The sequence below is a fragment of the Colletes gigas genome, unplaced genomic scaffold (genome assembly GCF_013123115.1).
Source record: "Colletes gigas isolate AHSC1104 unplaced genomic scaffold, ASM1312311v1 Colletes_gigas_Sc00009, whole genome shotgun sequence".
In the NCBI taxonomy this organism is placed as follows: Eukaryota; Metazoa; Arthropoda; class Insecta; order Hymenoptera; family Colletidae; genus Colletes; species Colletes gigas.
The window spans coordinates 7971974-7984299 of record NW_025106638.1 but is presented as its reverse complement, the minus strand read 5'-3'; the positions used below and the strand labels follow the sequence as shown (position 1 = coordinate 7984299).

Genomic DNA, 12326 nt, shown 5'->3' with positions numbered 1-12326 from the left:
TCAGTGAGGTGATTCGCAATAACTATACATCATTGACAACTACAAGCAGAGGTACATAAGGTTAGAGGTAAGTGTGATATAAATTATATATATGGAGAACATAATTAGAGCGCAGTCCTGAATTCGCAGACTATTACATTGAGTAACCTTTACATTGGATATTACAGGTTAACTAATTTATTTAGTCTTCTTTGGAAGGAGAGTTCGGTCTTATATGTGCCAGTTTAAGTTTATTTGTGTGTACTATCTTAAATCTATTTTTCCCTAGCGCTAATTTTGCCGTTAAATCGCTGAATAATCGATTTATTTTGTAGGGACCTAGCCAATTACAATCGAATTTGGAGGTTTTGGGCTCCTTAAGCAGGTATACTATATCGTTTAAATTAAATTTACATGGCCTTAAGGTTCGGTCATAATAATTCTTACTTTTCTGTTTCGCTTTTTCTAGATTCTGTGCCGCAGTCGTCTGAGTGGTGGTCATTTAGATAGAATATAGTAGGAGCGGTAGGAGAAGGTGTTGGTTCGTTTATATCGGTATTTGTAATCAAAATCCTTTTCCCAACATTGATTCTGTTTTTGTCATTAGCATATTGTGCATTTAAAAGATTTCCTATGGGGTCTACCGAATTTACTACCGAGGTCACACCACTGGATTTCCCTGTGCAGTCCTGATCATCTCCATTCACCCTTTCATCTGGCCTCACTGGCCAGGATATACGCAAACCTCGGTCCACCTGACCGAGTTGCGTACTTCCATCCGGTTCTCCTGTCCGGATGGGATACTCACATTCATTCCCTTCCGGCCTCTCCCGCCGGGATACACGCAAACCTCGGTCCACCTGACCGAGTTGCAAACATCCATCCGGGTCTCCTACCCGGATGGGATACCCAGGCATACAGGGCGCCCCTCTCCCTTGAGACGATACAGGTTGCACATCGAGTACAGATTCCCTCTCACGGCCTCCGAAGCGGGTTCCTGGGGTTCGGACTATACACCCGTTAGCCAACAAAAGACCGAGTTGAGGAGACTCTGGGGTACTCGATTGGGGTGTTCCTTCAGGAAGTTCTCGCGTGAAATTCATTACTGAGCATGATTTTCCCGAATCAAAAGTCTTTAATACGTTGTTGGTGACCTCGCTTAATTTGCTCGCTGTTTTCCTGCGCGCTAGGAACACAGAGGCTATGAATCTATCGTTTTCCGCGGATAACGCTTCATCCGTCCTGTCCACTTCGGAATCTATGATTGGTGGTTTGTCTGCGCAGACGTGCACCCTTCCTAGACACCTCGGATTAGAATTGGAGTCCGCGCAAGATCGTACAAGTTGCAGTTGAAGACTGGAATTTATGTCGGCGACGACGGAATTACGTCAGGCAAATCAGACAATATCAGGTTTCATTCCTCCGCGAGTAATCTTATGACTTAAATATGCACTTTTCTTTTGCAGGAAACGACCTTTTTCTGATTGAAGAGCCAGTCCGGCGTTTTGCTTCCTCGGAGGAAAAGATATCGATGATAGGTTTTTAGCACCTCGCCAAAGTGCCTCTCTCTTTTCATTTGTTCGATGCGAAACGCTCGCTAGGCGTAACCGGCTGATATCTTAACGTCCTACCGTCGCTTTTCAAAATTGAAGAACTGCGTTTATAATAGAACTACCCGATCCGATTTTCGTTAATTCTTGATAGTCTACTATTCTCGCAAATTCTACAAATAAATTCGAAAGAAAGGCATTCGTGGACCGGATGATCGGCTAAACGCGCGGTTTCGCAATCAATCTACACATATAACGGAGAGAGACATGGGGCGACCAACTTTTCAGAGTATATCTCTTCTTTCGGGTTCCGTTCCTATCGCGCCTCTCGTTCGTTTCGAGCCTCTTCATAGAGGATGATCGTCCGATTCCGTTGATAATTTATCATTTTTCCCTGGGGCCGTACGAACAGAGGAAGACGTCGATCGACGGTTACCGCAAATTTCACGTGGTAAGATATATTTTATAAATATTTATCAGAGTTTAGTCAACATTTTTTTTCAGCGTCCCTTTTGGTATGTTCCAAAACTAGTTTACTTCCTTTTCCTCCTTTTGCATAAATTACTTTAATATTAGTCAGTGGGTCTGATTTTAATTCTTTCTGTTTAATTAGGTCAAGTTGGGAGCCGGTGTCGACCAGAAATTCAGCGGAGCCGCGGTGGAAGTGATTGTGGGTCAAGGAGATGGAAATATCGCGCCCGTTGACGGAGTCCCCTTGGAGTTTAAAGGGTTAGCCCCTAGGTTCGCGGAGAGTAAGGGAACCGGGGGACGCGTATCCTTAGGGACATGATCGAAGCTGTTCCGACGGCACTGTCTTTCCGTGTGCCCTATCTTCCCGCATTGATGGCATTTCGGTGCATAGGGTCGAGGCCCGTGAAATCGATTATCAGCCTCGTGCCGACAAGCTGCGATCGGATGCCCGGGTTTCCCGCAACGAAAACAAACTCGCTCGTCTACTTGTGTCCTAAATGTTCTGGGCCGGTCCCGGGGGGTGTTCGTAAGTTTTGAGGTTCGCGTAAAATTGGTTAGCCCGTCTATTCTGGAGGCTGCCTTAATAGCCGATCGTAGATCCCGCAAATCATCCTTGGATATTATACCGGCGATAATATCGTTTCGCAGGCCCTTCAAAAAGTTGTGTACCGCGTTTTTCGTAAGTAATGCCTTGACCCCCACGAATTCCTCCGGTTTGAAACCTTCGCGCGCCGCCTGAATCCCGCGATCTAAAATTCCATGTACCCTGTAGCCGAACTCCTCGATCGTTTCGTGATCGCGTCGCTGTACGTCCCACAATTCGCTTCGCATGTCATTAACGTTAAATGTCCGGGGATACGCGGATTTTATTAAATTAACTAGTGCTTCTACGGTCCGGGGAGGGTCGTCGCCTACGATGCCGCGGTAGGTTAGATATGGCATCCGGCTCTGTATCAACGCGAGTAAATACATTTAATCCTCGGCCCTAATCAACGAGTCCGCGAGCCTGCACTGGGCAATGAATTGTTCAACTTGGGCTGAATTCCCGTCGAAATGGGGTATAAAGCTGGAAATCAAGTCGTATGGCATGCGTGACGGATATTTTGAAGTTTCAGGCGACGGTATCGGTTCGGAAGATCGAGTCGGGGTTACGATAGGGTCAATGGACAGGGTTTGGGAGGAGCACGACATAGGAGGTGACGCGAACATGCTATTAATCATATTTGAGGGACCGTTCGTCGAATTATACCCTTGAACTAAAGACTGTACAGGAACTAAACCTGTTTCATTTACTCGCGACACTACAGTTCCGGGAGTAGGGGGTTCTACGCGGGAAGATTCCAGTAATTCCTCCATGAATACTCCCTTATCACCACGCAGACGTTTACGGCTTCCCTTAGCACTCACGTATTTGTTTAAGAACGGCGGCATTTTATCGATTGATTAATCTACTTAGTTCGAATAAATCAGACCAGTACAACTAAATTTAACTACTAGTCTGCGCTGCGATTATTATTAGTTTACTAAACTTACTAAAAGTACGACGGAAACGCTCTAGAATTTATTCACCAGTTCTCCTGCAACAGGGGTTTTCCGCTCGTCGTCGATCTGCTGAGTCGGCGGCCTGCGTCCCGGAAGATGTTCGGAATCGGCGATGGACTGGTCCGTGATGTCCTTCAGATGTTCCGATCGGCGGTGATGCTCGACTCTCTGCCCTTCAGGAACCTCGTTCAGTGGCGATCGTCTCTCCGTGTTGAATTAAGGCGAAAGTTCAACCGTGATGGTGAACAGGGTGCATGTGATAACGGTGGTGGCTTGCACGGCCGCCGAAATCACCCGTCTCCGGTATTTACCCGTGCCCTTAGGGAAACCGTGCGAAAACCCAAGGGAGAGCGGATGCACTGATTCTAATGTCCACTTTATATTGTAAAAGTTCAATAAAATAGTTCGTCACAATTAAGTCTATTGAAGCGTGCACTCGCGAGCCGGCAAAGTTTGTCTTATCTATTTAAACTGTCTATATATTTATTTTAAACTATCCCACCGCTGTCACCAAAATATGTTACGTCCCGAGATAGCGGTTTAGGGAAAAAGGTCGGTGGGTTGGTGCCCGTGGAGCGCTGAACCGCTCTGCTCGGCGAGACGCGCAAAAATCAAACTACTAAGTATGTTCGAAAAAGGGTTGGTAAAAGTTTATTCGTCTTCGTCTCGATTGTTAGATACAACTTGGTTGACTTTTAAAATCGATCTAATCCTCCGCGGAAATCTTCTCGTCGTCCTCGGTGTTCATCCCTTCTCCGGAATATTCCTCGATCCTCCCTCTGGATTGTCCTGGTCCAATCGGGGTTTGTGCCTTGCCCCATCCATCCGGATCGTCTTCGATCGATGATCCACCCCCGAGCCGAGTGGAGGTGGAGGTTACGCGGCCATGTTGGAGCGGGCGCGCGTGAGAGAGAGCGTGGGAGTCGAGAGAGAAAACGAGGCTAGCGGCCTAAACAACCCTTAAGAGAATTTATGACCCTTGTGAAAGTAAACGAAACTCGAAGCGAAGTGTCGCGAGGCCCTGCTGTGTGTCAAGACCATTGAAACTCTTAACGGAAATAGCTAATTTGGCACGGTCCGTAATAAACAAAAAGAAGGAACGACGGAAACTCCGATGTGTCGTGGTCTTTAGAAAATAAACTAAGTATCTGAAAAGAAGTGCCTTCCTTTCTCTCTATCTTCCCCAGCTTAATCGCCCACGTTGAAAAACACACAATCGTATTGTTTATTACAATACGCCGGTCCGTTTGGATTTCGCTCCTAACTAAAACGCAGTTACATGACTCTGCACTCGACGGTGAATAATCGGGTTACAATTAATTCCCGTTGTGGCGCTATGTGCATTAAACCTACGTTCACGTGATAACGTAACAGTCTATTCTGTATCTCGTCGGTGCTTGATGTACCAAAGTCACTGATCTTTATATGTACACTATGTCACTATTCCGTGAGCTTCTAGTAAATTACAGTTTAAGGCAGAAATCAACAGATTCAAAGAAATTAGAACTCAAAAATAAACTTTAGATTGGACAAAAATTTAATAGGTCATTAGTGAACGAACTCTGGTTAAGAAGTACAATGATGTGCTGATTTTCAGTTCTACGTTACTAACATAAATAATACGACTTTGTTCTACATCGAATGCATTATTACATAAGTTTGAATATTATTGATTGTATAATAAATAATGTCGCAATTATGTATGTGAAGTATTCTCAGATTTTATTTTCCCTGCAAAATTAAGCATGAAATGGTTACGCAATTTAATCTAGCTACGTTCACAGTATTCACCAAGAACAAGATCGAAGATATAGGCGGGAATCATAGCACATACTATAGTAAAGACAAGAATTGTAACATTATGTGCTTCTTTGAGAATAACCCTTTATATATACATATCAAATATATGCGCGGATGTCACTGGATATCATGGTCTCTTTGAACAAAGTAGATTTGTTCGATCTGTTTTTCACTTTATTATCGACTTCGCTGTAGATTTCATCGAAAGAATTTTATATTTCTAAGAAAAAATGGCAGATTACTTGGACGCCGAGGCAGAAGAGAGTGAGGTGAGCATTAAAATATTTAATATACACCAGTGAAAGTATTTGGTTTTATATAACCTTTCATAATATTTTAGGAAGAAGAAGAACTCGATGTTTATGAAAGGAGAAAACTTAAAAAGTTAAGGGCTATGCAGGACAGTGACGATGAGGACGATGATGATGAAGGTAACAAGTGATTTGGAGAAATTTGTGTAATGGAAATTACACAATATTTGATTATTACTTTTTCAAGGCTCTTCGATATTTCATAAGATTTTTGTACCTTATACTCCGCTTGTAAAATTAGTTACCAAAGTCTTACTTCACTTGAAGTAGTGTTATAGCCCAAAAATATGTATATCTTAAATATTCTTAATTTTTTTAAAAAGGACAAATTGATGGACTTATTGATGATAATCCAATCGAAGACAATGATGGTGAAGATAGCGATGGATCAGGTTCTGGGAAACGTAAAAAGAGCGATGATGAAGATTTTGATGATCGTTTGGAAGATGAAGATTACGATCTACTTGAAGAGAATTTGGGTGTAAAAGTTGAGAGGGTTCGTAAAGAATAAGAAATGAAAATAGAAAATACATTAATGCAAAATTCCATAATGTAATTTGTTTTTTAGAAACATCGTTTTAAACGTCTCCGCAGAATACAAGATGAAGAATCTGAAGGAGAAGAAGAGGGAGAGACAGATGAAAGAAATGCTATTGCTAATGAACTGTTTCAAGGATCTGGAGATGTAAGTTTCTAAGCAAAATTATAATACACTATTCAAAAATTCTATTATTAATTTTAGTTTAATTTAATATTTAAAAGGAAATAAACAAATTTTGAATAGTATTCGTTTTTATCTGTAGGAAGATGATGAAAGAAGTGAAATTAGTCATAGACCCGAAGTAGAAGCATTCGATGAAGAAGAAAGTGAAGACGAAGATGATTTTATTGTGGATGGTGATGGTGTACCTATAACCGAGAAAAAAAGAAAAAAGAAACATATTTTTTCAGACGCGTAAGAAATATTTATAGTACAAAAATATGTGTACAAATGTTTTATATACTCATTTATTATATTATACGTTTCATTAATACAGGGCTTTGCAAGAAGCTCAAGATATATTTGGTGTTGATTTTGATTATGATGAATTTGGAAAGTACGAAGATGACGAATTTGACGAAGACGAAGAGGAGGATGCAGATGATGAATACCTTGAAGATGGAGAAGACCGACCGAGACGATCGAGGAAACATTTTAAAAAGAAAACCACAAAGAAGAGTATTTTTGAAATATATGAACCTAGTGAACTTATCCGTGGACATTTTACTGATGTGGACAACGAGGTAATAGCATCATTAAAAATAGGTTTAATTTATTATCTACGTTTTTGAATAATGTACTCTCATGGATTTAATATTTCAGATTCGTACTACAGACATTCCTGAACGTATGCAACTTCGTTCTATTCCAATTACACCGACCGCAGAAGGTTCGGATGAATTAGATCTTGAAGCAGAGTGGATATACAAGCAAGCATTCTGTCAGCCAACAATTTCGGTACAAGATGCTCATCTAAATGAAGAAGCCAAAGAAAGAGCTAAAAAGGGCCCACAAACTGTCAACAAAATTAAAAAAGCTTTAGATTTCATGCGTAATCAAAATTTCGAAGTTCCTTTCATCTCATTTTATAGGAAGGAATATGTTTTACCAGAATTAAATATTAACGATTTATGGAAAATATATAAATTCGACACAAAATGGTGTCAGCTTAAGCAAAGAAAAGAGAATTTATTGAAATTATTTGAAAAGATGAGAAATTTTCAATTGGATGAAATTATGAAAAATCCTGATGCTCCGTTACCCGAGAATATACGGGTCATTAAAGATGATGATATTGAACGACTTAAAAATGTTCAGACTTTTGACGAATTAAATGATGTTTATCGACACTTTATGCTTTATTATAGTCATGATCTTCCAGCAATGCAGGACGACCTTCGTAAGAAGGAAATAGAAATACGAAAGAAATCTAGAATTGAGAAAAGGAAACAACAAATTGCGGAAGCTGAAGAAAATGGAATTTCTCTGGAAGAAACTATTGACATAGAAGAAGATGACGAAGGTCAAATAGATGAAACATTAAAACAGCCAGTTAGAAAAGGTCCTTATTCCGTTTGTAGAAAGGCTGGTTTAGACGGACTTGCTAAAAAGTTTGGTCTCACGCCGGAACACTTCGCTGAAAATCTCCGAGATAATTATCAACGTCACGAAGTAGAGCAGGAATCAATAGAACCTACTGTAGTAGCCGAGGAATTTTGCTCAGCAGTTTTTAAAACTAGCAATGAAGTGCTTAAAGCTGTGCAATTAATGGTTGCAATTCAATTAGCACATGAACCGTTAGTATGTAAGTGCGTCAGAGAAATGTATATGGAAAGAGCAAAGTTATCTGTAAGACCGACTAAGAAAGGAATTAAAGAAATCGATGAAAATCATCCTCTTTTTACGATAAAATATCTTAAGGACAAGCCTGTACGAGATCTTATCGGAGATCAATTTTTAAAATTAATTATGGCTGAAGAAGATAAATTAATTACAATTTCCTTCAGTGATATGATAGAAGGAAATACTACCAATAATTATATTGATGAAATAAAACAACTATACTATAGAGACGAGTTCAGTAAAAGTGTACAAGATTGGAATGCACTGAGAACTGGCAGCGTTGAAATAGCTTTAAATCGTATTGTAATACCACAGTTGAAGAAAGAATTACGATCTAATCTTTTAATAGAGGCGAAAGAATGTGTTATGAAAGCTTGTTGTCGTAAAATGTATAATTGGATAAAAGTTGCTCCATACAGTTGCGAATTCCCTGATGAAGATGATGAAGACTGGAATACTAGTAAAGGAATTCGAGTAATGGGTTTGGCTTATATATCCGATCCGTCTGTATCTGCTTTTACTTGTATAATTTCTCCAGATGGAGAGTGTACAGATTACTTGAGATTACCACATTTATTAAAACGCAAAAATAGTTTTAGAGAGAATGAAAAAATGATGAAGGAGGCTGATTTGTTAGCAGTTAAGAATTTCATTGCTACAAAAAAACCACACGTTGTGGTAGTGAGTGGTGAATCTAGAGAAGCATTAATGATAGTAGCAGATCTGAAGGAATGTATTACTAATTTAGTAGAAGACGAACAATTCCCTGCAATACAAGTGGAGATATGTGATAATGACTTAGCTAAAGTTTATGCGAATAGTAACAAAGGTACATCCGATTTCAGAGATTATCCAGAATTACTGAGGCAAGCGATATCTTTAGCAAGAAGGATACAGGATCCTCTATTAGAGTTTTCTCAATTGTGTACCGTAGATGAAGAAATTATGTGCCTTAAATATCATCCTTTGCAAGATCAATTACTTAAAGAAGATCTTATAGAAAATTTATATTTGGAGTTTATAAATCGTGTAAATGAAGTAGGAGTAGATTTAAATCGAACAGTTCAAGAGCCTTATACATCAAACTTAGTACAATTTGTGTGTGGTTTGGGTGCCAGAAAGGCTCAATCGTTGATTAAGATTCTAAAGCAAACTAATCAGAGACTAGAGAACAGAACACAACTAGTAACAGCTTTTCACATGGGGCCCAAGGTATTTGTTAACTGTGCAGGTTTTATTAAGATAGACACAAATAGTTTAGGAGATAGTACCGAGGCATATGTAGAAGTTTTGGATGGTTCACGTGTACATCCCGAAACGTACGAATGGGCGAGAAAAATGGCAGTAGATGCACTAGAGTATGACGATGAAGATGCAAATCCTGCTGGTGCTTTAGAAGAAATTCTTGAATCTCCAGAAAGATTAAAAGATTTAGATCTGGATGCGTTCGCCGAAGAGCTTGAAAGACAATGTTTTGGAAACAAGTGCATTACTCTTTACGATATAAGAGCTGAACTGAATTGTAGGTACAAAGATCTCCGTGTAGCCTATCAATCCCTAAATACAGAGAAATTGTTTGATATTTTGACAAAAGAGACTCCGGAAATGTTCTATGTTGGTAAATTAATCCTAGCAACAGTTGTTGGAATAAGTCACAGAAAACCGCAAGGAGATCAGCTGGATCAAGCAAATCCTGTTAGAAACGATGAGACTGGTTTATGGCAGTGTCCGTTTTGTTTGAAGAACGATTTCCCAGAATTGTCGGAAGTGTGGAATCATTTTGATGCTGGTGCGTGTCCGGGGAAAGCAACTGGAATCCGTTTAAGATTGGATAATGGAATCTCTGGCTACATTCATGTCAAAAATTTATCTGATAAGCATGTCAATAATCCAGAGGAAAGAGTACATGTTGGTCAAGTAATTCATTGTCGTATAACAAAAATAGAAGTAGAACGATTTAGTGTCGAATGTACTAGTAAAACGAGTGACCTTATTGACAAAAATCGTGAATGGAGGTAATGTATCAAATAATTTTTTTATTTCTGCCGGTTATGATAATTTTTATAAATATCATTCTATACGCATTATTCGCAGACCTCAGAAGGACGCTTACTATGACACAGAAGCAGAGGAGAACGATACAAAGATTGAAGAAGATACCAAAAAAGCGCAACAAAGACAGACTTATGTAAAACGTGTTATAATTCATCCCAGTTTTCATAACATAAGCTTCGCTGAAGTTGAGAAGTTAATGCAAACAGTGAAACAAGGAGAAACGATAATACGTCCAAGCAGTAAAGGATCCGATCATTTGACAGTGACATGGAAAGTCACAGAAAAAATTCATCAACATATTGACGTAAGGGAGGAGGGCAAAGAAAACGTGTTTTCTTTAGGTCGTAGTCTGTGGATTGGCAATGAAGAATTCGAAGATCTGGATGAAATTATTGCAAGACATATTAATCCAATGGCTGTCTATGCTTCAGAACTTTTAGATTTTAAATACTACAAACCAAATGTGGAAGGCCTTAAAGATAAAGCGGAGGAAATATTGAAAGAACAGAAAAAACAAAATCCTGGAGGAATTCCGTATATTATATCTGCTGCTAGGGTAAGATTGTTTGGTAATATTTATTTTCCAAATATAATTACTCCCTTTGTTATTCTAGAATTATCCTGGAAAATTTTTACTTTCATATTTACCGCGAGTTCGTTGCCGCCACGAGTATGTTACCGTGACACCGGATGGATTTCGATACAGAGGTCAAATATTTAATAGAGTGAACGACTTGTTCCGTTGGTTTAAAGAGCATTTTAGAGATCCTATACCTGGTCAATCTACACCTGGTACGCCACATGGAGGTATGACTACCAGAACACCGTACATTAGTACTCCAGGAATTAATGGTAAATTTCATAATACCGTTACACCATTAAAACATCACAATAATTGTTATTCTATTCTAATGAAACATTACTTTTTCTAATTTAGGAGTGAATTCAGACGCAATACAAAAAGTAGCCCAAAATATGCCACACCACATGTTACATTCTCTCTCGAAAGTAGCAAGCCAAACTCCACATAATTATCCGCCATGCACTCCAGGAACTGCCAGTGTTAATAATTATGGAATTTATGGAAGCACACCTTACACGCCTTCAGGCCAGACTCCATTTATGACTCCATATCATACTCCACATCATACACCTCACCATCCACAGACCCCCAGTCATAATCAAGGACCATTCTTGCAACCAATACCACCCGCAATGAATTCAAATACGCATAGAGCTTCAAGATCTCACAGGTCTACTTCGTCCGACTCAACGAATTGGACAAAGGCGGCGGAAGCTTGGGCTCGTGCAAAACAATCTACTTCGAGAAACTTGTAAGTTTATAATTAATACAGTCATTAATATTGAAAGAACAATGATATATCGTCTTTTCGATTTTAGTAACATTACTCCAAGATACGATGACAATAGAAGAACGCCACGGAATCAAGAAACTCAAAACGATAGAGCAGTTCCACGGAATAGAACTCCCTCTGTTCGCACTCCATCTTACAAATCTCCCAAAGGGACTCCATTTACAAATTCTAGTCCACGGAGTATGTCGATCAGCGGCGACGGTACTCCTTTATACGATGAAAACTGGTGAAGGCAATAATATGTTTTACATATACCTAGGTCAATTAGTCATTTGAAACTATACTCCGCTCTATAAAGAAAGAAACGAGTAAACTGACCCATTATAGGTGATCTTTTGTTTGCCCGTTGGTATAGGTCATTTTCTATTATATGAAGTATTTATTACAAGTACAAATTTTTTTTAGAATTTTTTTCAGACTTTCATTACGAATTTTTAATCGTATCTTGACATAAAATGTTTAGTTACGCAAGCCAGACTAACAGAAACAAATGATTCATTTAATATAGATTTTGTATTTTATTGTAGCAAAATATTGTTTTTTTTTTCTCGTAGAAATGTTCAGTGTTTTCTTTTTTCATGTACACGTAATATTTAGAACATTCTACCTCAGTAAAATTATATTTTAAACACTAATTATAATCAGAACGCCTATACGTGTTTGCTCAATATATCATATTACCATTTAGTTTCATGAATCATAACATTCAAACGCAAAGATACTGCCCTAATTAGTAAGTATGCATAAGTTTTGTTTGTACAAGAAACGGTTTGATACAAATGTATTACTATAAACATATGCAATTTCAACATATATTTTACTATGAAAGATTAGTAACATTAAATATATACTAATTGAA

General features: G+C 38.9%; 1 protein-coding gene across 2 annotated transcripts; it reads left to right on the top strand.

Annotated features, from left to right (window-relative positions):
• The first annotated feature begins 5463 nt into the window (after nt 1-5463).
• Nucleotides 5464-12188, top strand: LOC122397567 (transcription elongation factor SPT6-like). 2 transcript variants are annotated; one of them, XM_043396814.1, is made up of 11 exons: nt 5464-5611; nt 5683-5773; nt 5977-6149; nt 6222-6338; nt 6457-6608; nt 6691-6937; nt 7017-10051; nt 10131-10647; nt 10706-10943; nt 11029-11418; nt 11477-12188. In XM_043396814.1, exons 1-11 carry the CDS (start codon nt 5573-5575, stop codon nt 11695-11697), a joined length of 5220 nt encoding a protein of 1739 aa, XP_043252749.1. In that variant the 5' UTR covers nt 5464-5572; the 3' UTR covers nt 11698-12188. The 2 variants fall into 2 exon arrangements, with proteins under 2 accessions (XP_043252749.1, XP_043252748.1); XM_043396813.1 differs by having other exon boundaries at nt 11029-11425; nt 11493-12188.
• The last annotated feature ends 138 nt before the right edge of the window (nt 12189-12326 follow it).